The sequence below is a fragment of the Podarcis vaucheri genome (genome assembly GCF_965113315.1).
Source record: "Podarcis vaucheri genome assembly, chromosome: 5".
Classification (NCBI taxonomy): Eukaryota; Metazoa; Chordata; class Lepidosauria; order Squamata; family Lacertidae; genus Podarcis; species Podarcis vaucheri.
The window spans coordinates 57,140,819-57,166,417 of record NC_138763.1 but is presented as its reverse complement, the minus strand read 5'-3'; the positions used below and the strand labels follow the sequence as shown (position 1 = coordinate 57,166,417).

Here is a 25,599-nt window from a genome sequence, read left to right as displayed (position 1 = left end):
GGGGTTGCCTTTTAATGTGTTGTGCTTCTTCCAAAATGTGTGCAATACCTAACAAACAAACTAGGCTTCCTCCCCCTGCTTCCTGCCTCCCCCAGTCATTCGCTCACTTCAGAACACTGCTTATTCTGTTCCAGCACTACTTCTGATTAAACCCAGCAGTATCATAAGATCTGAGCATACAAGGAAATGCAGTTGCCTTAACGTCCCCGTGCATGATCTACAATTTAGCCTCAGTATTTTTGCAGCTCAAGCTGCATTCCGCCGCTTGGACTCAGCAATGTTTCTTCCCCACATACACAGCCAAATGCTTGCCACCGACCCGATCTGATGGATGAACTAATATTAGTAACAGCAATATTTATTATGAGGGTGCTTTTCAAATGGGCATTTTCTTCCACTAATAGAATGGAAAGAAGTGTGTGTGTGTGTGTACAGTGGTACCTCGGTTTACAAGCTTAATCCGTTCTGGAAGTCCGTTCTTAAACCGAAACCGTTCTTAAACTGAGACGTGCTCTCTCCCTAATGAGGCCTCCCGCCGCCAGTGCCCTTCCACCGTTCGGATTCCATTCTTAGACCGAGGTAAACTTCTCAAACCGGGACATTCCAGATCTGCGGAGTTTGTAAACCAAATCGTTCTTAAACCGGACTGTTCTTAAACTGAGGTACCACTGTATTCAAGTTTCAAATACGGCACAAATAAAAAGAATGCAAGATCACCTTGGTTGGGTACTCTTGTCTGCAACAGTTTCACCCAATGAGGTGTGGAAACAAGGTGATCACACTTTACATGTATGTGACTTTGGCACAAAAATTAAAAATTGCAGTCTAAAAGCCAACAAAGAAAAAGGAGTTTAAAGGAAGCTGATAAAAACCCCATTGGCTTCAGTGGAACCAGCACCACTTTCTCACTTAATCACTTGCAACCCTGCACAATATTTCATGATACTGTAGTGCCACAGACACCAGAATCTTATCTTACCTTTTTATGTTCCAGTGAAGCAGTTCTATGTAAAATACCTTCAAGTGCCATGGAAATGAACATACTCCTGGACACATTGCAATAGCCAAGATTAACAGGACTATTCAAAAGCAAATGTCTTACTTATTGCTGTCTCTGAGGCCTGCATGCATTTTTACAGGATGCCCAGAATAAAGCATGAAGTACTAACTTTTAACCATCCTATAGAAAAAGCCCTGTATTAATTAGTTCCTTCATCGCCATCTTAACAACCATAGGACAAGTCTGTTCCAACTCCCCAAGTACAGCGTTGCAAATCAATCAAAGAGGTGGGTTATTCTGTCCATTATTATCCTGTTTGGGCCATGTTTTCAAGCACCGACCACTGATACTTGTGTAGTTCACCAACATGTATGGGTTGTAGGGTATTTTTTTTTAGTGTAGCTTCATTACAGCTCCCATGTGATCAGGGCCATCACACTTGTGTGAATAGAATTTCAGAGATTTCTTGGATACTTAGTTCTTTTTCACAGTTTGTATATTGGTGTGTTGGATCTTGATAAGCAGGTGCAAAAGTTCAAAGAGCCCACATGGTAAAGCAGAGAAGCCTTGATAGTCCAGAATCAACTGAAGTTATCAGTTCTACAAACCCCAACGTGTAGATACAAAAGAAGGTTGATTTTAACGCCCTGTATCATTATAGTTGGGAAAATTAGTTATTATGGTACATTACTGAAGTGTAACAGTCTAGTCACTTATGCTGCAGTCTTGTGCATATTTAAAATTACCACATTTTTTCTTATTTTGTCTTAGAAATTGGACATGAAGAAGTAGCCCGTGATTCACACCAGTACTGTAGCGGTAATTAAATCTCTTGATTTTCAGTATTCTCAGTATTCTTGAGCAATGCATTTTGCGATTGTGTTAAGCTGGATATTTGAAGTTCCTTCATATATGGTACCTGAAACAAACCATCAGGGTGGGGGAATAAATGAAGCAATAATATAAACAGCGATAAACAGTGATTTAAGCAAGTTATGGTAAACATTAGATATGAGGCAAAGGTATGTAACAGAGGCAGAGTGAAAAAGGTCTGATAATGCAGCGTCAAGTTCTACCGCTGGAGTATTTTTTGTTGCGATCAGTGCAGTATGTTAAACAATTTAGTAGAAACTTTGAATGTGGTGTGGTTTTATTACAAAGGAAGATGCAAGGGCAAGCTCACAAAAGTTATGGATTGACTCCAGCGGTGACCGTGTGCTTCCATTTGCAGAACAGGACTTTTGCTTCCTCTCCCCTTTTTCTGCAGCCACCCACACAATTGCTCTGAGGGACTGGGGGCCCCTCCAATCCAGATTTGGGAGGCACGTGGAGGCTGCAGGAGGGAGGTATAAGAAGTCCTGTTGTGCAAGCAGAAGTCTACTCATGAATGTTCAATTCCACCCTATAACTTGTATGTGTAAAGTAGATATTGCTTTCATATCCTCTAGTACATATTTTAGTGGAGAAAGTCCATTATGGTGACTGATGAGACTGTGATATCCACACAGATTTGTACAGCCTAACATAGATAGGGCTGGTCATAATTTTGCTGAAGAAAGCACAATGCATTTCCTAACAGAAATTAGTCCCTATATCTTCCACATCCAGAGGCATGGGGCCTGCTTTTCACTCATGCAATTCTGAGCAGCTAAGGATTGGAAGCGAATAATATAGCCGCATGGTGGGGCAGGTAGCATGGATTTGCCTATGCAGCCGTATGCGAAAAGACTATCAGATCTACATTCTGGGTAATGAACAAACTAAGGTATCTAATCAGTTTGCCTGTAGGTAGCTGGGACAGTGAAGAGGGTGAGGAACCTGGTGTGGCTAAGATTGTAGATCAAAACTTGACAAACAATCAGACTTCCAGATTCTTATAGACTTGCCACTCAATATCCATATCAGGAGATGGAGAACGGCAAATGCGCTTTGTTGATATCTTTCTGATCATTCAATAAAAATGCTACGTTTTCATTTTCAACAGATGATCTATAAGAAACTGCTACTTACCAATCTTGCAATCCCTGTAATATTTCTCAATAGGATAATCTTTTGTGAAGCCAACTCCGCCCATCCATTCAATACATTTACTTGTTGTTAGAGTAGCAACCTGCAAAAAACACATGAAGCATGCTGTGACTTTTGCTCAATTCAAATCAACACTATCCTGACCGTCAGAATACTGACATCACGTTGGTGCCTTCACTGTACTCTGTTTGTCAAGCCTATTCAGACATGTAAAGGTAAAGGTAAAGGTAAAGGTAAAGGTAAAGGTAAAGGTAAAGGTACCCCTGCTCGTACGGGCCAGTCTTGACAGACTCTAGGGTTGTGTGCTCATCTCACTCTAGAGGCCGGGAGCCAGCGCTGTCCGCAGACACTTCCGGGTCACATGGCCAGCGTGACTAAGCTGCTCTGGCGAACCGGCACCAGAGCAGCACACGGAACGCCGTTTACCTTCCCGCCAGTAAACGGTCCCTATTTATCTACTTGCACCCGGGGATGCTTTCGAACTGCTAGGTTGGCAGGCGCTGGGACCGAGCAACAGGAGCGCACCCCGCCGTGGGGATTCGAACCGCCGACTTTTCGATCGGCAAGTCCTAGGCACTGAGGCTTTTACCCACAGCACCACCCACGTCCCACCATTCAGACATGTAGAATGTTTCAATCCGGTATTTAGCTTATTGCTGATTGCTAAAATGTTTAAAATGCTGTTTTTAATGGGCGATTTTCTTGTTTCATTCTTTTTGTAAGCCACTTTGAGGTTGCATTACAATCAAGCAATATATATATCTTGTTCTAAATTGTGTATATGATTGTTTTATATGGGCAAATGTTTTAATTGTATTTATAGGCAATTGTTCCATATATGTTTTTATTGCAAACTGCAATAATAATAATGTCTCATGATAAGCTATCTGTAATAATATAAAGCCATAGTTCAGTTATGTTTCATTTAAAAAGAAAAGGCAAAAAAACCTCAAATACAGCTTACCTCTGCTGCATAATACTTGGCCATGCTGGACTCTTTTATAAATGGCCTTCCGCTTTCTGCAAGTCGAGCTGCATTGTAGGTTAACAATCTTGCAGCTTCTATCTGTACAGCCACTTGCGCAATCTGATGTTGCATTCCCTTGAAAGAAACAAGTTCCATGTAAAACTAAACTTGCAAGAGAAAATCATCCTCCCTTCCTCAGCTGCCAGATATAATGCTCAGTTCCTGATCCTATGAGTGACCGATATAGCAATTCTTTGTTTGTTTACTCAAGTGTAAATAGAACTGTATTCATTTCCAGGTAAGAAATGAAGTCTAAAGTGCAAAAGACTAAGCCAAAAACAACCAAAAAAGCAAGGGGAAATCATTACTATAATTACCATTTTATAAACACATCCTATGGCAACCACAGTGAAATATAATAATGCAAATATTACAGCAGTTAACCAAATTGTAGCTTGAATGACAAATTACAAATGAACTTTTAAACAATTCTACCATGATGCAAGAAATAACTGCATCATGGTAGAATTGTGTAAAAATTCGTAGCTGAAGGAGTTCTCACTCAAGTTATAGAAAGTTCTGCCACACAGAAAGTCAGAAAGGTATTACTACTTAAAATGTTTTCTTCACATTTACTACTGACAGGTAATCCTTCAAACAAAACGTGGCAGTGGTTAAGAAGTTATAATACTGTGGCCGACAAAATATCAGCTGTGATAAGCATTTCTTTTTGTTTTTAGACCCATTTTACAGAATGCACTCATCGCTACCTGAAAATCAAATGTGCTTTTTCCAAATTGGGACCTCTCCTTTGTATATGGGATGGTGTGGTCAAAACATCCTTGTGCTAATCCCAACATCTGTGAATGAACAACAACAAAAAGCAAATGTTACTAATGTGGTTGGAAAAGTGTCACAGTCCTCTTTAAAAGGGCAAGACAAGCTTTGTGACAATTGCCAAGATTGAGTTTGGTTGTTAGGGGCCCATAAGACAACAGCAGGATTGGAGAGCTTTTATATTCCAGAAAGACTAAAAAAACCCAATCAAACCTAGTTACATTCAGAATTCAAAAGGCAGTGAAAGAAGCTAGAAGTCGGGTATTTCTAAGAGCATCTCATCGTCACTTTCATTTTACTCATTTAATTTTCAATGTCCCATCACACAGCATAATAGTACCTAGTCAGTCGCCGGCAGTCCATTTCACTGCTTAATATGGAAAGTGATAATCTAACAACATTAATGTGTAATGCCTTGATAAGGTTACTTACTTATTAATACTGTTCTCTTAAACTTAATAGCTCAGGGTGGGTTTTTTTTTTCATAAAATGCTAATTAAATTCTAAATTAAAACCAGGTTTTTAATGGGGGTGGGGAGAGGAAGGGAACCTGGGTTTTAGCTCATGACATCTCTCTTTACTTCAAGATGTTGGAACAAAGTATTTTGTTAAGATACTCTTGGTGTGAGTGGCGAAGGGAGGCTTCTAAAGAAGGAGACTGAAACTGTGGCTAAAATTCAAAGAACTATGCAACTACTTCCATGTGCCCAAGGACACATAGAAGAGCAGCCTTCATTACAAAGCATTTCTGAAACCCAAGGGGCTATTCAAAAGCAGCTTGCGATATCACGTGGAAACCTCTTGTTCAAAGAAAAAAAGGCAAAACATCCCATTGGGCATGGCCAATAATTGTTGGGTCCGAGCCTATGTGCTTAAAGAATGTTAAGCCGTGATGAGGTGCACTTTACAGTGGTACCTCGGGTTATGTACTTAATTCATTCTGGAGGTCTGTTCTTAGCCTGAAACTGTTCTTAACCTGAAGCACCCCTTTAGCTAATGGGGCCTCCCGCTGCTGCCACCGTGCGATTTCTGTTCTCATCCTGAAGCAAAGTTCTTAACCCGAGGTACTATTTCTGGGTTAGCGGAGTCTGTAACCTGAAGCGTATGTAACCTGAGGTACCACTGTATTTCTCCAAGAGAAAGGAAGGACTGGGAGTGTGTAGGTAGGGAATTATGCACTCCAGCAGCCAGCTCCTAATATCTTTAACTACAGTTGTGGAAGACTTTTTAGCCATATTCAGGCTTTCAACCCCTCACATGATTACAGCTGGGTGAAGGGGAAGCGTGTGGCCCCACATTCTCTGCCACATTTTGAAGGGCCCAGCCCTGCTGCAAATCATATAATGGGGGGAGTCATGGGTTTTAAGTATACACACCTTCAGCCACAGGGTCTGGACAGTGGTGGCTCTCCTGATTCAGGTAATTGTAACTTGATGACACTTAAAAGGGCTTTTGTTACAATTCTGCAACATCCTTTTTGAGATCAGGACTGGTGGGGGGCAGTCAAAACTGTATACACTCTGTGTTACATCTGCACTGGACCTAAATACTTATAGCCATACTTACCTGTGCAGCTATTCCTATTCTTCCCGTATTGAGCATTCCAATGGCATACTTATAGCCCTGCCCAACCTGCCCAAGCACGTTGGTCACAGGAACCTGAGGAATTAAGCAAAATCAATTAATTGCTAGTAGCCCTTTACTTCCATCTCCACATTTATTTATTTAAAAAATATAGACCACCTTTCGAACATAAATGCTTCCCAAGGCGGTTTACAAAAACGCACACAGACAAAGCAACAAACCACAATACGACTTCAAAACCCGCAACCTCACTGTGCTGCTTCCATACAACTGCAGAGCCAAACGTGTATTTTACATTCAGTTATGAGGAACATAAAAAAGCAAACTACTGTATGGCTTTTGGTTGACAATTTTTTTGTAAATTTGGAGCAACCATAAATCCACAGACTGTGTTCGTGTATGATTCAAATCTAAATTTGCTATATTTCTAAAAGTGTTTTTTTTTAAGCCAACCTCCTGTGAGTAATGCACCATTCATCTTCCAAACGCATGCTAATTTATGCAACTGCATCCCACTGAGTTGTTTGTATTGAGTACAGTATTGCAACGACTTAGCCAAATTCCACAGCTTTAAAAGGACTACTGCACCTTCACATTTTCAAATGTTACAGGACATGTAGATGTGGCTCTGATTCCCAGTTTATCCTCCTTCTTTCCTACATGTAGGCCCTCTGTATTACGGTCTACTATGAAACAGGTAATTCCTTTATAGCCCTAGGAAGGAAAGACATATGGAAAATTAACTGTGCTGATAATAAGGACAGGGTGGAAATTCAATTCAGTTCACGTTAAAAGCAGATATACCTAATTCACACATTCTGAAAATGCAGCAATCTTTTGAAATCTGCACTTCTCTGATTTTTCAGGGCAGTTTTCCAACCAAGTAATGTAAGGTTAAGATTGCATGAAAATGCATATATTAGTTAAAAAACAGAAGACAAAACTCATTATATTAGGCAGTATTCCATACAAAAAAGGGTGTAATGAAATAAAATACTAGCACATGTTTGTGAGTACCTTTAAAAAAGAATTAGGAAACTTATGTAGAACTGTGCAGAACCAAACTTAATATTGGAAAAACGAGAAGCTGCGAGAAACCAGAACTCACCCTTCCTAGCTTGGGGCTGGACTCCTGCCAAGGCTGCCCAGTCGACTCTCTAAACCGTTCAAAAAACAAGGCGCAGTTTCTGATTGGCTGCAGGAACTTCCTGCACTCAAGCAGAAGCCGCGTCAGATGTTCAGCATCCGAAAAACGTTTGCAAACCAGGACGCTTACTTCTGGGTTTGCGGCGTCCGGGAGCCGATTTGTCTGGGAGCCAAACTGTTTGAGTACCAAGGTACCACTGTATATAAATAAATGTTCTGGATTGCTGGTTGTGCAATACAGTGCCTAATCATGAACAGTGCAAAACTGTACAACAGCTGTGTAATCACCTTTCTTTGTCTGACTGCATCCTGACTGCCCAAGAAGCTCAGTGGTTTAGACCACAGGACCACCCGCACCTTTACCTTTTTACCCACTAGTATGGATACTCCAGAGGGACGCGGGTGGCGCTGTGGGCTAAAGCCTCAGCGCCTAGGGCTTGCCGATCGAAAGGTCGGCGGTTCGAATCCCCGCGGCGGGGTGCGCTCCCGCTGCTCGGTCCCAGCGTCTGCCCACCTAGCAGTTCGAAAGCACCCCCGGGGGCAAGTAGATAAATAGGTACCGCTTACCAGCGGGAAGGTAAACGGCGTTCCGTGTGCGGCTCTGGCTCGCCAGAGCAGCGTTGTCACGCTGGCCACGTGACCCGGAAGTGTCTTCGGACAGCGCTGGCCCCCGGCCAATAGATGTGAGATGGGCGCACAAACCCCAGAGTCTGTCAAGACTGGCCCGTTCGGGCAGGGGTACCTTTACCTTTACCTTTTATGGATACTCCAGACAGGGCTTCTCAGATGCAAATAGGATAAGAAAAACACCAGAGCAGGCAGGAGGGATTGGGGGGCAAAGAGAAAGAGAGATCAAGGTTCCTAACTCTGCTCTTCTGCTGTTCTTAGAAAATTTCCAAAGCCGAAGAAATTCCTTAAATTGAGGATACAGGAAGTAAAAAAAGAAGACTGCCAGTATAAGCAAGGTACAAGTCTAGTTTATACCTTGTAATTAATCTTGATGCAATGCCTTAGTAAAATCAAGCGATAACTGTTTTAGCTACTTACTGCGGAAGGGTTGGCATTTGCCATCACCAAAAACACTCCTGCATGCTCAGCAAAGCTAATCCACATCTTTGACCCACTGATGATATAGTAGTCCCCCTTCTTTTCAGCACGAGTCTTCAAGGAAAACGCATCGCTGCCAGAACCAGGCTCTGAGAGGCAGAAGCTGCCCATCTATCATTTTAAAATAAAGTCAAGTCACTAGATATATTCACTCTGCAAACATTTTGAGAACATAGGTACAGCAGGGTAATCAAGTAAGAAAGGATTTTTTTTAACCAGTGACATATTTAATTCACAAGACAAGAAAATCCAAGTATTTACGCAATATAGTCTCTCAAACATTTTCGCACCACTCCAACTAGAAAAACACCCAACGCTTTCCTGGATGGCACTGGTTGGAAAACAAAGAAGGGCTGTTACTACTTATTGTTTCAATCAGAGCAAATGGTTTCCTAGAATTCCACAATCTCATTCATCCTGAGCATAGCAGTGCTATGGAGGAAAGGGGGAACAGCTGCTGCAATAACAGGGACACTGTTATGCTGTACATTGGCAGTGAGAAATATACAAAAAGCTCTACCACAGGCCAGTTTAGTGGCCTCTTTAAGGGTGATGAAAATAAACAGTTTAACTCCAAAAACTTTGAATGATTTGGCTGTAAACGTCTCTTTTACCCAACCGAAGACTCACATGAGTCAAAATAAAAAAAATTCCTTCCAGTAGCACCTTAAAGACCAACTAAGTTAGTTCTTGGTATGAGCTTTCGTGTGCATGCACACTTCATGCACACGAAAGCTCATACCAAGAACTAATTTAGTTGGTCTTTAAGGTGCTACTGGAAGGAATTTTTTTATTTTGACTATGGCAGACCAACACGGCTACCTATCTGAAACTTCACATGAGTCAATGAGACACGAATATGCCTAAACTCAACTGGTTTAGTATAACTAGGGCTAGGCTGTGGATGGAGCTCTTAGGCTGCAATCCTATGCACGCTTACTTGAGAGTAAGCTTCAATAAATTGGTGGAACTTACTCCTAAATAAATCTACATAGGTTCCTGCAGTTCGTTCCTTAAGGTGGAAATTCTGCAACTGCATATTAAACTTATGTGCCAATATACTTCACCTACCATGTCTTTTGCCAGTCTAGGCAAATAGGTTTGCTTTTGTTCTTCTGTGCCATACGTCGTGAACAATTTATTGGTTAAGGTATTCTGGAGTTCACACATAAGCGATACTGATGGATCAACCTTGGCCAACTCCTCAACCACCAGAATAGTGGAAAAAAAGGAAAATCCAGTTCCTCCATATTTGGGGTCAAGATCAATACCCATCAACTGAAAAAAGAAAGAACAAGCTGTTGTTAGGAGTGGGTGGAGAAACCTTATGAATTCTGACTTCTACTCAACTTCCATCATGTTTGCTAGAAAGAAGAGCTATTGGGGTGGTATTCTACTAAGTTTCACCCAGAGAAGGCCCAATGAATTTAACAAACATGACTCATTTCAATTAGTTTCAAAGGGTCTACTCTGTGTAAAATTTAGTTGAATACCATTCACTGATTCCGAAAGGAATTTTCATGTGTACCCTCCTATAATCACAGCCTCCCACTGAACTCTAAGGAAATGTTCACAAGATTTGGCTATCAGTATGCTCAAGTTTGAGATCCAATACTGTGATCCTACAGATTTGCTTGTGCTGTTGTACTCCTGAAACAGCAAATTTTAGAATCAGAGTTGCATAATACTAAAACATTATTGTTGCTTGTGCCTCTTATTTAACTAAAGAGTAATCAAAATGCCCCAAAGTGCAATCCTAGCCATGTCCACTCAAAAGCAACTCCTTTTGAATTCATTTGGGCTTGCTCCCATGTAAGTGGGGTCAGGATGTAATCTTAGTCACCAAATGTTTTCCCCTTAAATCTACCTCCAATGAAACAACTGCATAAATTTTCTATCTGCTAAGAAGAAGAAAAGCTACAAATATTTACAGAAAAACAGAATGAAAGCTAGCAGCCAGCCCTGTGACCATTTTTCAATTATATCATTAATCCTTTTGCTTATTGTTTTATAAATGTATACGTACAGTACTCAGTGTGCAAAGGGAAGAAGCTACATACTGCATTTAAAACACCAAAATATGTACAAACCCCTTGTTCAAATAGCCCTTGTACAATAGAATCGTCCATTTTTGCATCAGCATCCATTTTCTGTACTAATGGTAGCACTCGCTCATGAGCAAACTTTTTCACTATAAGGAAGAAAAGATATAAAGAATCTCATTGTTAGCCTTAAGTTGCAGTGAAGCCAGAAATTTAACAGATATAAAATTCACAAATGTAAGTAAGATAGCACTAGTGGCTACAGTTAGATTTAGGTCTTTTGGTTTACGTTTACCATAGTGGAGTGGGGGAAAGGTAACAGTATTTATCCCCTCTGCCTAGAATGTAACAGAGAATTGCGTACATAGACTTAAACCGGTATTTAATTCTTCAAAACATCAATTTTTGAAAATGAGCTAACCATTTATGGGTGGGGGTGAATTTCTTGCTTACAGAAGTGATTCGTTCTCTTCAGTGCATTATTATAAATCGCATGCCATGTAGAAAATAATTGATTTGGGCAGACTTTGCCCATAGAGATAGAATTCAAATACATTACCCATTTCTTTGATCATGATCTCCTCTTCTGTAAATGTCTGAAGCGGAGCACAAGTTACTCCCTCACTGGTTAGGTTTGGTAAAGCCTCAGATTTGGAAGATTTAAAGAAACTGGGTTGCCTCATGCAAAAGTTTATGCATGGAGGCATATTCCATCTCAGCTGTGGACAAAACATATTTTAAGAAGGAGAGAACAATACCACTAGAGAAAATAATCTTAGCCTGAAACTACAAATAAGATATTTCCATGAACTCTCAGGGAGCAAGGGCAGACTCAGACCAAAGTGACTAATGAGGACATCATCACTAGACTTTGGTTGTGAGCAAGGATGGATATTATAATTTGGATTACTGGGGAAAGAAACTGCTCCCAAGTGAACAAAAGTGTCCTACAAGGATGGAAGTCAGCCCTCTATCAGGAATAGTGCTCTCTGGAAGTTTTGGGTTCCTATTCCCATCAGCCCCAACTAGCAAAGCCACAGTCAGGGGTGATGGGAATGTGCAATAAAGTATCTGGACTGCACCATGTTGGCTATCCCTGCAATACAGTGTGCCCTTGACATGTGGGGGTTGCTACAGATGTTGTGGAAGTTGTCTCTGTCGATCATGTTAGATCTTTTGAGTCACACATACAGGTTATCATTTGATTTGCTTTAGTAATCAACTGATGAGCATGCACATGAACAACTTCAAGATCTTATACGGTGAAACAACATTTGCATAGTCCAAGACTGTAAATTCTGATTTTCATTCTTTGTTTTAAGCAATCTTATTTCTCTGGCTTTGTTGCTGAGAACACAAGTAAGACCGCTCCCTCCCCAATGTTAAGAACACTTAGGAAAGACACCTTTCAACAGAAATCTGTTTAGGATTATCGTGCAACAATCCTTTGACTTGCTTATATCTAACAGCATATGTGCTTAAATTTAACATTGAAACAGACCAAACTTAATTTCAGGCAGAACAGACTGAAAGGTAATTTCCATTTTGTTAAGGTAACTTCAGCCTTTTTGAAAAAACTAGATTATAAAGAATCTACATAGATTTTTGTTTAGTTGCTCTGTAAAGTGATGGTGCTATATAAAACTACAATAACTATAATATAAAAGGGCTTAGTACTGGAGCCTAGTGGCCTGATTTATGTTGTTAGGTCCTATGCAGATTTAAACACATTGGATACATTTAGATTCAATGCAAATGGTTTGTTTAGTTTAACTGTGGCTTGCTTATACATGCAAACCTGTTTCGGTGGGCTTAGATATGAGCTAAGTACACAGGATTGGGTTTTAATTTGCAAGTCAACCCACCTTCACATTAAACAAATTCTTGCTGACAGGCAAGTAGACCAAGATTGCTCTCACTTTATAAAAAGAGGCAACTCCCTGTAATGCTCTCTTCCACTATAAAATTTACAATGGGCAATATACAGAAACATTTGCAAATAACTCCTGAATTATGCAGAAAGTTCACACTCTAGGGTTAGGCCCTCGAAAGGGGTTGGCAAACATAAAATAAGTATACTGAAGTATTCTACAGCTCTCTTTTCAAAAATAGTGAAATTTGGGCTACCAAGTTCTCTTGTTCATTCCTACAATAAAGGACCTACATGAATGAAGTTTTATTTCCTAAGTCAATATTGAACAGCTAGTAGTGCTGGACTTAGTAGCTTTATAGTAGTTCCCTCTTTAGTTGGCAATGTGTATTAATTTTCTTCAGAAGGTGGTAAGCCAGGCTTGATGCACCTACCAGGGGGGCATCCTGCTTATTCTACACTTCTATCTCATAGTGCTGCCCTGATGATCACTGAAAGGACCATGCTTACACCTAGCTTTGCAGCAGAGTTATATGCATTTTCATTCAGAAGTCAGTGTTCAGTGGAGCTGACACCTTGATGTTTAGAACTGTTGCGTTAGGCTTATTATTATTACTGGCACATCTTAACAAAGGGTATGCAAATTTAGCCTACTCCACAGAGTGAAAAGGGGTGTGGGATGAAGGAGAGATCACTTCATGGCTCCCCTGCGCACAAACACACCCTTTATCCATTTCTAAAGAGAGTGAGAGGTGCCAGAACTCAGCAGCATCTGGAAATCCCGTTCTCCGATCTGGGAACTGTGCCTCCTAAATCCCAAAACGCATGGACGCCCTCTTGTCCAAGTAGAGTTTAACCACCTTTTCCCGTGCATCTAACAAGGGAACCTTTCTCCGTGGCTGGATCTGTGCTTGGACAAACCTCACCTCTACAGGTGAGGTTTACAAAGGACTCTCCCTCTTACCAGGGGCCAGACTACCTTGCACATCTGGACTACGCTCCTCTACTCGCACTGGCTTCCCGACTCATTTTGACTCAAGATGCCGGGATTCTAACCTGCGACCATCTGTTTGCAAAGCAGCCGATCGACCAGCCCACCTGCAGCCTCCACCTGCCACCTGCGTCCTGGATCTGAAAACAGCCCCCCCGCCCCGAGCTGAGCGCCCTGGAAAACAACGGCGACATTTACCTTCCCGCAGCGCCTGAGCGAAGACAGAGCCCCTGCCGCCGCCATCCCTTCTGCCGCCGCAGCTTCTCTCCCCGAAGGCCGAGCGGACACCGAACTTGCTGGAGGAACCCAAAGAGGGAACTTCTGCGCACCTTTACGGAAAGCCTGCCGCGCAATGCACTTCTGGTTCCCAATGGAACCCTCCTCCTGAGGGCCGGGAGTGTTTAGAAGCGGAACGACTCTCGTTCCCCAACTCCCCGCTTCCGATAAGGAGCAGCGCCGCTTTGATTTTTACAGGCGTTTGCGCATCCCCTTCGTTCTCGCCCCCGCACATTAAAGGCGGGAGCCCGACGGTATGCGACTGGATACCGGAAGTTCTACAGAACTCAAGAGGAAAATAAAAACAAGCAAACCACCCGCTTTGGAGAAAGAGAGAGCGAGAGCGCGCGGCTTCCCACGCCTCTCTTTGAGAACGGCGCGCGCCGGCCGCGCCTGTTGGCGGAGCTGGCGGAGCTCTCGCGGGATTTCGAAAGGGGGAAGGACGCGGGTTACGCCTGGGCTCCGGGAGACACAACAAACATGGAGGCGGCGGCAGCGGTGACGGCGGGAGTCGGGTCCACCTGCGGCTGGCAAGTGCGGCGGAGGTGAGGCGGCGGGGCAAGCAGCGTCCGGGGGGCTCCCTCTGCCTGGGCGGAGCAGGAGGAGACCTCGTCGTGCTCCTTCCCCGCTGGCGCCGCGCTCTGCCTGCCTGCCGAAGTTGGGAGCGCAGGAGGAGTGGCGCCGGCGAAGCCCACTTCGCCGAGGGTCGGTCGGGGAGGCAGCATGTCGGGAGCGGCGCTCCGGTGCGGTCGGGGAAAAGGCTGCGTGCTGCCCAGGAGGTGGGTCCGGTGGGCAGTGGGAAGCTGCCCCCCAGCAGCCCCCAAAAGGGGCTTGGAGTTTGGCTCTCTGTCAGGGTCGCGGGAGGAAAGGTGGCCGCAGGCAGCCTGCGCTTTGCCCGGGAGTCGCTGGCAGCAATTCTTGCCCTAAGGAAAGCAAGAAGAAGAAGAAGAAGAAGATGCCTGGGCTCCTCATGCATCCTACAGTTGTGCAGAAGAGGGGGTTTTCCCCAGCAGGTGCCGCTTGCATGACAAGCTGGCTCTGTGCACATCTCCACCTCTGCGCAACTATTAAGGGGCGGCTGGAACAGGAACACCCAGTCCGGCCTTTCCCCTCCTGGCCGCCCTTGCCCAGCGAGGGAGGATGAAATTGCCTCTTCCCCACACAGCTCTTAAGAGGGGCACACCTCTCCTGCGTTGCTTCTCACCACCCTGGCGGCGGGCTGCCTAGAAACAGTGCACACTTGGAAGGGGGGGTGGGTGTCCAGAGGCAAAAGGTGGCTCACTGGATTGTTATGGAGCTGACAGCTCTTTTTATCCTAAAACTTACATCCTCGAAGGATGCTAGCTGCTACTGTTGGGTACTCCTTTAGCACTACCTCTCGGGCCGCACAGGGTCTAGAAGTGACACTGTTTTTCTTTGTGATCACTCAATAAGCGACACCACCGAGTGGGAGATGTCTGACTTGAACTGCTTGGAGATGAGAAGAGTAGGTAATGGAAGCGGAAAGCTGCAAGTTGGGAGGTCTTTGCATGGGATTGAAGAGATGGAGGGCCGGGAGGGTGGTGTGCCATAGGCTGTGTGCATGGAGTTCTGTGGAATGAAAAATCTGAGTTCTATTCCAACTGCCTTCCAAACATGAGTTCCCTCTTACCGTCTCCTTGGTTTAATTCTTTAGAGTAATTATATGAGCCATAATGTTTAGGATTAAATAGGCAAAGTAACTGGGAGCAAGTGTTAAGAGATGAGAAGATAAAGTGGCATCTTCCAACAAGATTGGATCATACTGTATTTGTATCATAGTACTCTAGGCCGCTGATTTGCAGCATTGGACAAAGTTGCTGAGAGTTCTTCAGCTCTGCATCCCTTCAAGCCTCGCTGCTCTGATCTGCAAGGATGGGGAGATGGGTTAAGTGTTGCCAGAAAGGGCAAAAGTGACAATATACTGGATGGAAATTATTGCTCCCACAGTGCGGTTAATACAGTATAGCTTTGCTGCTGGTGAAATAGCAAGCTCTGTAAAGTTACTTCCTGCATTCTCAAGTTCTTCCTATGGTTTGTGTCCCAGTGCCAGTGGGAGCAGAGGTACAGTGAAACATTTTAGCTGAATAATATGGCTAAGTCTCCTGTAGAGTATGTAGCCAGCTCATTTTTGCTGTTGCCTTCGGGGTGAAAGTTGGCAAGTGAGAATAAGACAACAAATGCATGGTCATTCAAGGCTTTCTGGTGGCTGAAATGTTGATCTTCCTCCTTATAGCACTCATGTTCTGCCTCTTGCACATTTTAATGTATAGATTTTGCATACAGGTTTTGTCATGTTAACTTTTATGTTTGGCAAAAATCAATCTCTCTTTTGGACAATGTGGAACTGTGAAAATGTTAAGGTGTTATGTGAGCAGACTTGAGAAAAGTCTCAAATTTTTCTTTCTTCCTTAGATTTCTTATATATGAGCGTCAAATGTCTGTACTGCACAGAGCACACAAATGTGGCATGTACATAAACAGCTGAACCACCTGTTTCAGATATGTAAAAACAGCATAAAAAACTTTAGCATTCAGGCAATCCAGCATCTGGATTGTTTCCTGCATCTATAATTCATTGTGAATATCCTAAATGGGGCTTTGTACAGCAGTGTCAGCTAGAAAAAGAAAAGCATATCCTTCTTACATAGGAAAACTATTGCCTAGGTTTATTCATGTAGATGCTGTATTTTACAGAAGATAATTTTTTAGCATTAACTTGGTAAGGATTTTGGTAAGGGAATTATATTACTTAAGCATGAAATGTGAGTTATAAAACTAAGGTTTTATGGCTTTCCTTAGGTATAATGTACTCTGTGTGTATTTTTAACACTAAAGCAACACCATTATCAGGCTTTGTTATTTTAAGGCAATGGCATCTAATTTAACTCAGTTTGAAAATACGGAACTTCACATTTTGATTTCCCTTGAGATTGCTTCAAAAACAATATTGAGTATGCAAAATTATGTCTTTTTTTATTCTGCAGTGTTCAACTAATGGAACCCAAGTTAACTTAAATCTATAAGCTGATGACTACAGAAAGAAGGTAGGCAAAACTATTGTATAAAGGAAAATTTGAAGCAACTGTCGCTGAGAATGACACTAGATCTTGCTCAGCACTAACCTAGTGATACTTTTATTGCTTTATTTTTTTGTAAACAGCTTTGATGGTTTTTCAACCGATAAAGCAGTGAATAAATTTTATGAAATAAATAATAAATAAATAACCCAAGAACAGCACTGCTGGATCAGACTGAAGGCCTATCTAGCATCCTGTTCTCACAACAGATGTATATGTGAAGACCACAAGCAATCATGAGCACAACATCAGTCTGCCCTAGAAAGATATGGCTGCATAAAGCCTATTAAGGTTATTGTCTTGGTCATACGCTAAACCATATTGTTCCCCACTTAGAAAATAGCAAGAAAATGCCATGGCAGCACTACACAACTTGTGACCCATGAAAATGATCACATCTCTACTAGGATCTCTGCTCCTAGTAGCCTTTGGAGAGGGATGTTTCTGGGGTTGGTGTGTTCTCTGCTCTGCTGCCGCTCCTGAGACTTTGAGGCAGACATTGCCAATGCCTTCTGGCTCCCTGTTATGGGCATTGGGCGAGCTAGTCTGTAGTAGACGAGAACAGGGTTTCCCAAACTTGGGTCTCCAGCTGGTTTTGGACAATTCCCATCATCCCTAACCACTGGTCCTGCTAGCTAGAGATGATGATGGTAGTCTAAGAACAACTGGAGACCCAAGTTTGGGAAAGTCTGGAATAGAAGATGGACAAGCCCTCTCAGCCTGGAGACTGGCAACAGAAATTTTTGTAAGCAGCCTTGAAGACTTAACTGGTGGAAATGCTTTTTAAAACCAATGTGTGCCCTAATCTCATTTCCTTGTAGACTAGAAAGGCATTAATCAGAGAAGTGTATTTAATACACGATGGAACATATATTTCAAGAGTGGATTTTTGATGTCTGTTTCACTGATTTGAAGTTGATTTGGAAGATTAAGGTAAAACTGCTGCACACGCATTTTAAAGATCTCTTAAAAGTTATGTATCTTCATGTGTCAGTAAACTGTAATGAGCTACGCTTGGGTTTTTTGTCTGGAGGGAAGTACGGTAACGAGGAGGTTGTTGCAATATGCAGTGAGAAGCTAAGTCGGAATAAGGGAGCTAAGGGTGCAAGTGGGAATCCTGGTAGTATTACTATTTCTGAAGGCAGCACTGTATAGGGAAGCTTTTTAAAGTTTTATTTTGTTTTTATATATGTTGGAAGCTGCCCAGTGGCATGGGTACAAATAAATTATTATTATTATTATTATTATTATTATTATTATTATATGGGGTAGAGTGGGCTATCTGGGAAGAAGGAGTCTTAGAAGACTACTAGTTCTAATTACATTCTTATTAAATACTGTGGGTGTTTTTGAGGAATAATGAAAACAAATACTGTTGCTAAGCCTGGGTAACTGTCAATAAAACTCACACTTCAAGAGTTTGAAAATCTACCTTTGTCATTCCTCCCCTCCCTTCCCCACGAGTAATTTCAGTGGCAATGAGTCCTTCCAGTGCAGTCCAAAATATAATATTAATCTCTTTCCCCTACTCAGCTGAAAAGCAGAACAAATATACTCTTTTATAAGCCATTTTTTCCAAACATTTTAGACACTCTTTCTGGGTCACACCATTCAAAAACCTTTGACACCCATTTATAGGCAGGAAGACAGGATTTGTTGTCTTTGTTACTATTTTAATTTTCTCCCCAACCTGAACATAAAAGACTATGCCAGACTATTAATTTGACCATAATTTGAAACAGAATACTTGAATAGATAGGTCTTTTCATCTAATCCAGCAAAGTAATATGTGTATTTTCATTGCTTGCCTGGTGTTTACTGCAAAATTTTACAAACTAAAATTATTTTTCCTGGCAAGATTGAACAAGTATGCCTGTTCAAATATCTCTTAAGTTTTTAAAACTTCCAGGTGACTAGCTGCCTTACTGTGATGTCAACCAGTATGTGTAGAAATGTTTTGTATGCTGTCAGCCTTCAGAGAAAAATGATTTTCAAATGTGATTATATATACCACTGGTAAAGCCTTAACAGGACACAGTAAAAGGGATTTAAGATTGGGGTGAAAAGGTTGTTTTCAGAACAAAGTCTGTAAAATGGGTAACTGAAATGCTTCTGTCAGTTTTATATATGATTTTGATCTACCATTCCTGAAGCTTTCTTAAATTAGTTAATAAATGGTTGAATGTTTTCCCCCTTTCTTGTTGATAGGGAAAGTGGGACATGTGTGCTTTATTACTTATCTAATATCCTGAAGAAGAGTTCAAAATGTTTTCTACATAAAAGGAAAAAATTCAGGTATGACATGTCTGTAATGATTTTTTGGGAAAAGGCTGCAGTTCTTAGAACTTGCCTTTAAAAGTTTTTATCCACATCTAATCATTTTGCAGCAGTAGGTTGTATGCATCTCTTTTCTTACAGCACACCAATAAAATGGAATTACAGACATATTTGGTAGAGGCCAATGAAGTCTAACATGAATTTTTAGTAATACGTTATTAAATCTTGTGTAGTGATAAAAGACACCACAAATTGCACAAAATCATCGTCTGGTTAAGATTACATATCAAATGGATTTGATAGTCATTTCACTTTATTCCTTAAAAAAATAGCCAAGTGAAAGACTGGGTGTGAGAACTAGGAATTTGCTAGACTGTGATTATCATATATAAATCAAAGAAATATGATTATAATATTAATCTAGTGAGCAGAGTGATCTAAATTCCATCTGGGGAATGGTGCAGCCACTGTTATATCCAGTGTTTTATTGCTCATGCCCACCAGGGTAGCAGGGAAAAGGTAGCTTTTGATGCTTATTTGTTAAGGGGGGCAAATTGGTGGCAGTAGGTGGGCATGCCTGCAGAACCCTAATCCCCTCCACAAGTGTGGGTGAAGGGGTAGTGATTCCCCCCCTTGCTGTTCTGTGTTTGTCATTTTGTTGTATTGTATATAAATGTTTAGTTTATATTATGTATAAGCTTCTCTGAACATTCCTTTGGGGGGAAGAAGCAGAGTAAATCTAGTGAGTCAAAACAGAACCTGCATTTTCATCAGCAGCCCAAGAGAAAAATTTACATGGAGTGGAGACACAAAAGCGGAACCTTTGAAGTGAGAGGTGTCTTACTGAAGTTTCCAATCGCCAGTGCTTTGAGTATTTGTAGATTTCACAGTTCCACAGGCTACCTTCTTTCCCTTGCCCTTGTGTTGCAAAACACCAAATTCTAGTTACCAAGATGGTTCCTTAACAATATAAAATGAGCCTTGCTGGGTGAGACAAAGGGCCTATCTAGTTCAATATCCTGTCTCCTATGTTGGCCAACCAGATGTCAATGGGAAGCCTGCAAGCAGGAGTTCTGTGTTTTGTTTTTAGCTTAGTATCTTTTTGAACCACAAAAATTTAAACTCTTGGTAATGGATAACTGCCTCCTGGAAACCTACTTTCTGTTTTTTGAAGGCCTTGATGTAGCATGAGTAGGTTTGTTGATATGAACAGTATAGGACTTGGGCTTTTACTAAATATTAGACATCTTCACACAGTGAAACTTGATATGGGGAGCCCTAATTGCTTCCCGATTCTGCTTTGATGGCTGGCATTTTCAAGTCACCATCTACCATCCTAGCCTACCTCATGGGGTACTTGCAAGGCTAACATGCTGCTCTTCAAGTGAGAAATCAGTAATGATTTTCAATATTGTGTGGTTTTTGTTTGAATCTTAAGTTGGTTTTTTATTTTAGGCCCACAGGATTGTGAAGTTGTAGTATGAATATGGGTGAAAAGAAACCAGAACCTTTGGATTTTGTAAAAGATTTTCAGGAATATCTGACACAGCAGACTCACCATGTGAACATGATTTCAGGCTCTGTTAGTGGGGACAAAGAAGCAGAGACTCTTCAGGGAGGTAGGTTCACCATGGTACAATTCAGCTTTCACTTTATTTAACTGAAAGGCTGGTTATTGTAGAGGGGAGCTTCTTTCCACCTGTCTCCCAATAGCCTGTTATAGTATGCAAACTAAGTACAAGATAAAGGAAGAAACTTATTGGCGTTTCCCTTCTCTTTTTACAGCAGGGACAGAAGGTGATCAAAATGGACTAGATCATCCTTCGGTCGAAGTCTCACTGGATGAAAACTCTGGAGTGTTAGTAGATGGGTTTGAAAGAACTTTTGATGGAAAATTGAAATGTCGGTATTGTAACTATGCCAGCAAAGGAACAGCACGTCTCATAGAACATATCAGAATTCACACAGGTATGACTGAGTCTGCAGATTTTGTATCTCTCTGCTGGTGGTATATATACCTACACAAGCTTTCTTACTGTGTTAAACACGTGTTTTCCAGTCAGGAGAATTGTATCTATCTGTTAATGATAGATTCTATTTTTCCAGTAAGCAAACTTGATTCTTAAAATTTCAGCTAAATGTAGGAAAACCAGACTATATGAAATAACCTGTGTGACTGTCTAGGGAAATGGTTTTGCCAGCTCTAGATACTGCTTACACTTGCAATGTTGCTGATTCTTTTACTTGTTCACCTTACCCTATGTATCTTCCAGCATTTACTGGTCCTAAGACATGAACCATAAAACTGATCTCTTTCATTTGACTATTGTTTGTCCCAGCTAATTCTGTCCTGGTTTCCTCGCTGGCCCCAATAGGACTAATTTAGCCAGCTAGCCCTGGTGATCATCTAATGTTTATTGGATGGATTTCCCCCCTAAAATGATTTTTGAATTCTGACTTTATTGTTATTCACGTTTTATACTGTTTTATGCTGTTTTTGTTCCATCAATTAAGCTCTGAGCCCGGTTTTCTGAACTGGGAAGGGCGGAGTATAAATAAACATTTATGTTTTTTAACTATTATTAAGGATTTTAAATGGTAGCTTTAGATATTGTCGTGCTCTGTGACCCAACTCTAGCCACTCTTCTTCCATTTGTTTCTTGCAAAACGCATGGTATCAATACAATAAAATCTTGTATTCCTTCAGGTGAGAAACCACACAGATGCCACTTATGCCCCTTTGCATCAGCATACGAACGTCACTTGGAAGCTCATATGCGATCGCATACAGGTGAAAAACCTTACAAATGTGAATTGTGTTCATTCCGCTGCAGTGACAGAAGCAACCTGTCTCACCACCGCAGGCGCAAACATAAAATGGTGCCTATAAAAGGTACAAGGCCTTCCCTTAGTAGCAAGAAGATGTGGGGTGTCTTGCAGAAGAAGACCAGTAACTTGGGGTATAGTCGAAGGGCGCTAATAAACTTGAGTCCACCTTCCATGGTGGTTCAGAAGCCAGACTACCTTAACGACTTCACTCATGAAATCCCAAACATTCAGACTGAAGCATATGAAAGTATGACAAAGCCAACAGAGACTGGCGGGTTACCAAGAGATCCACAAGACCTTATGGTAGATAACCCTTTAAACCAGCTATCTACTTTAGCAGGACAGTTGTCTAGCCTGCCCCCTGAAAACCAAAACCCACCCTCTCCTGATGTTGTACCGTGTCAAGATGAAAAGCCTTTTATGATGCAGCAGCCGGCCGCGCCAGCAGCCGTTCCAGCAGTGTCGACCAGTATTCCTCAGAGTTCATCCCCTACAAGTCCTGATCCTCGCCCTGCACATTCTCAGAGAAACTACAGTCCAGTCGCAGGTCCCAGCAGCGACCACAGTGCTCATGCGAGCACCCCGAGCATAAGTAATAGCCAGCCAAGTACTCCAGCACCAACTCTTCCAGTTCAGGATCCTCAGCTTCTGCATCACTGCCAGCACTGTGATATGTATTTTGCTGACAATATTCTTTATACGATCCACATGGGATGTCATGGCTTTGAGAACCCTTTCCAGTGCAACATATGTGGTTGCAAATGTAAAAACAAGTATGACTTTGCTTGCCATTTTGCCAGAGGCCAACATAACCAGCATTGATTGAATATAAGTTATACCATGCATTCATTTATCTGTGTTTGTTTAAACACATTGCTGTCTGTCTCTTCGTTGCTACTGGAGAGGTTGCATGCCCTTTTGGAGGAATCCAGTTAAGCAGATTTAACATCAAAGGCAATTACCTTTACACGCTTTCATGATTTGCTAGGGACGTGCTTGTTTACCATGGCGGCATTCTTTACATGGTTCCTAAAATAAGAATGAGGTTTGTAGTGCAATTATTATTATTACTATTAATGGAATCAGTGCAACACAATATATACTGACCTAACATAATGTGGATCTTGTCGATCAACACTTGTGTCCAAGTACTTAACAAATACTTAACATTAAGCTGAGCTACTGGAGTAGCCTTTAGTTTAATTCCGTCATACATAATGTACTCAGATATTTTCAGTGTAGAAGCTATATGCAACTGTGTATAAACTGACCATCCCGTAAACTGCTATAAAATATTGTGTAAAGAGTAAACAAAGATAAAGTTGATGTCTGCAACAAAAGTTAAATCTAGGAAAAGTTTAATTGCTGTGAGGCCTTTAATAAAGCTCCTGTGGTAATAGTGAGTCATGATGTGGAAAACTAGAAGAGTAAAAATGTGAAATAGGGAACAAAGACATCCACTTTCCATTACTGCCGACCCCCTTTTAAAGGAATACAAGGAACCAGTGCCTAGTATTAAATGTCTGTAATTTTAAAAACTGTGTGCAGAAAGAAAACATTGGAAGAAAATGGGTAATGTGTTAAAATACTGTACCATAATCTTCATACCTAGCTTGCATTGCATTGCAAAGAACTTCATTACCATTTAAATGTTTATGTGTAAGTTGTTTTGTCTTTACCTTCTGGTAGTAATGTTTTTACCTGAAAATGAAGTGGCAAGGAGGTTATGAGATTATGATAATCCATTCAGATTTCACATGGGTCATTTTATCTGTGAATGATGAATGTACTTCTTGAAAAGAGTGTCCTAGTCCAGGTAAACAGCAGTCAAAAGAAAACATTCCATACTAGGTTTTTTGTTATAGTTCTGGACTTGACAAAGCAAAAAGTTTATATGAGGAATCACTGACTAATTACAGTGGATAAAAACTCTAAGACATAGCAGTCAACTGTTTCTGCCTTGATCTAGATAAGTGAATAGGCACTTTAAACGAACTATGCTAGCAAAAACTATGGTGCTAGCTTACAGCACATGAATCCTTAATATACAGGGGGAAACACTTTGACATGCACTTTTATTGTATATCTTCGTTATTTTATTTTAAGAGAAAGAGAGGACTTTATACTGCTGTCACTTGCATAAGAAGTAAATATGCACATGCACATACAAACTTACGACAGTGTGCTTTTATTGGTTTTGCATCCCAAAGTACGTGCCTTTGTGTGAATAATGGTCAAGTATACCCCTGTCCATCTGCAGCTCTTTTGTTACAGGAGCGTTCTTCTGATAGCCAAAATAGGAGCACAGATTAGAAAGGTCCTCTTGAGTCAGTTAAGTCATCACTGGTCAGTGCAAAAGAAAAACCTTATCAGTAGGATCCTATCTCGTAAGATGTAAGAAATCTTACGCCAAAGTCTACTTGAGCAGTTGGGTCCGTCCCGTTCCCCCCCCCCCACTCCTGTAGCCACATGGCACCACAAAGGTCCTAAACTATAATAAGGTGGAGGATGCACAGTATTTACTGAGGCAAACAACACATAGTTTGAGCAGGATAGGCTGCTGGCACTGTACTTAAAGCAGACTAAAAAACTTACCTTCCCTTGTTGGAATTTTTTGTCTCTTTAAGTTTAGATTCATTTTTCAGAGGAAAAGCCCTCTTAAGCAGCTATATTTAAGACCTTAATTTCAGTTCCTGACATTCTCTTAGGTATCTTTCTCAAAGTTAATGTTCAGTGTCTTAATACATTTGTGTAACCGTACTCAATGTTTGCATTCCGACGTATAGAAGTATTTCACCAGAATATTCTTGGAATTGCCTTCTGCCTCTCTAAAATGGCATAGCACCAAATTAGTCTTGCAACTCTAGTGCCATATATGTTGCACTCAGGAAGTCAGTGACAAACTTATCATTAGTCTTGTTTGATTGGGATTGCATGCAATGACAGCGGAGAACCTAAAATATACTATGTATGTTTTAATTACAGTGCTGGGTATGTTGAATGGACTAACACAGCTAAATAAAGGCTGCTTGTAAAAATCCTCACGTATATCTTAGCTGGGTCTTTATGAAATGTCTATAAATGATCTGATTGAATGAGCTGTTGTAGAGCAATGGACAACACCTGGTGGCAACTCCACTCCCAGCCTGTTCATGTCTTCCCTGGCCAAAACCAGACCAGCTGGTCTTAGCTGACCATGAAAGGGCAGCCATGCTGAGAAGGAAGACAAAGAGGCCGATTGACAGCATAGATAGGGCAAGAAGTGGCCATCAAATAAGGTCATGTTGAATAAGTGAGGGAAGGAGAAGCTTTATTGGGACATCTCTACTTTTTCCAGTGTGTTGGCAAACTCTGAATATTACTGTGTACTAGAAATACAAAATATTCTTTTTGCTGAATGTTACTGTGTACTATAAATACAAAATAGAATTGAGCCATAAAGGGCTATGGTCAGGGTCATGGCTTCTATTTTTGTAGAGTTCTTGTACTCTTTAAAATCAGGCAGATAGTCAAGAGGTGAGGCTTGGAAACATGTAGATAACCTGAG

The 25,599-nt window shown here is 41.4% G+C and overlaps 2 protein-coding genes across 7 annotated transcripts; one reads left to right on the top strand and one right to left on the bottom strand.

The window, feature by feature from the left end:
- Nucleotides 1-1,474: 1,474 nt before the first annotated feature.
- ACADSB (acyl-CoA dehydrogenase short/branched chain) lies at nt 1,475-13,921 on the bottom strand. Its single transcript, XM_082222790.1, has 11 exons — nt 13,771-13,921; nt 11,271-11,430; nt 10,760-10,860; nt 9,741-9,947; nt 8,610-8,780; nt 7,005-7,130; nt 6,399-6,491; nt 4,766-4,855; nt 3,993-4,130; nt 3,011-3,110; nt 1,475-1,919 (listed from the first exon to the last, which is right to left on the bottom strand). Exons 1-11 carry the CDS (start codon nt 13,813-13,815, stop codon nt 1,849-1,851), a joined length of 1,302 nt encoding a protein of 433 aa, XP_082078916.1. The 5' UTR covers nt 13,816-13,921; the 3' UTR covers nt 1,475-1,848.
- A 321-nt stretch (nt 13,922-14,242) lies between these two features.
- On the top strand, nt 14,243-25,092 carry IKZF5 (IKAROS family zinc finger 5). Of its 6 annotated transcripts, none has more exons than XM_082222797.1 (7): nt 14,243-14,393; nt 16,854-16,913; nt 17,768-17,879; nt 19,155-19,241; nt 20,679-20,842; nt 21,009-21,191; nt 21,931-25,092. In XM_082222797.1, the coding sequence occupies exons 5-7, from the start codon at nt 20,704-20,706 to the stop codon at nt 22,872-22,874; spliced, it is 1,266 nt and encodes a 421-aa protein (XP_082078923.1). In that variant the 5' UTR covers nt 14,243-14,393; nt 16,854-16,913; nt 17,768-17,879; nt 19,155-19,241; nt 20,679-20,703; the 3' UTR covers nt 22,875-25,092. The 6 variants fall into 6 exon arrangements, with proteins under 6 accessions (XP_082078923.1, XP_082078925.1, XP_082078927.1 ...); XM_082222798.1 differs by lacking the exon at nt 14,243-14,393 and adding an exon at nt 14,405-14,627; XM_082222799.1 differs by lacking the exon at nt 17,768-17,879.
- Nucleotides 25,093-25,599: the final 507 nt, after the last annotated feature.

Excerpts from the sequence above, each read along its gene's own strand:
- IKZF5 (XM_082222801.1), top strand. The coding sequence starts at position 20,704 with ATGAATATGGGTGAAAAGAAACCAGAACCTTTGGATTTTGTAAAAGAT. Across the intron at positions 20,843-21,008 it reads AGCAGAGACTCTTCAGGGAG|CAGGGACAGAAGGTGATCAA; the intron begins GTAGGTTCACCA and ends CTCTTTTTACAG. Across the intron at positions 21,192-21,930 it reads ACATATCAGAATTCACACAG|GTGAGAAACCACACAGATGC; the intron begins GTATGACTGAGT and ends GTATTCCTTCAG.
- ACADSB (XM_082222790.1), bottom strand. The coding sequence starts at position 13,815 with ATGGCGGCGGCAGGGGCTCTGTCTTCGCTCAGGCGCTGCGGGAAG. Across the intron at positions 10,861-11,270 it reads GATCATGATCAAAGAAATGG|TGAAAAAGTTTGCTCATGAG; the intron begins GTAATGTATTTG and ends TCTTCCTTATAG. Across the intron at positions 3,111-3,992 it reads CCAAGTATTATGCAGCAGAG|GTTGCTACTCTAACAACAAG; the intron begins GTAAGCTGTATT and ends TGTTTTTTGCAG.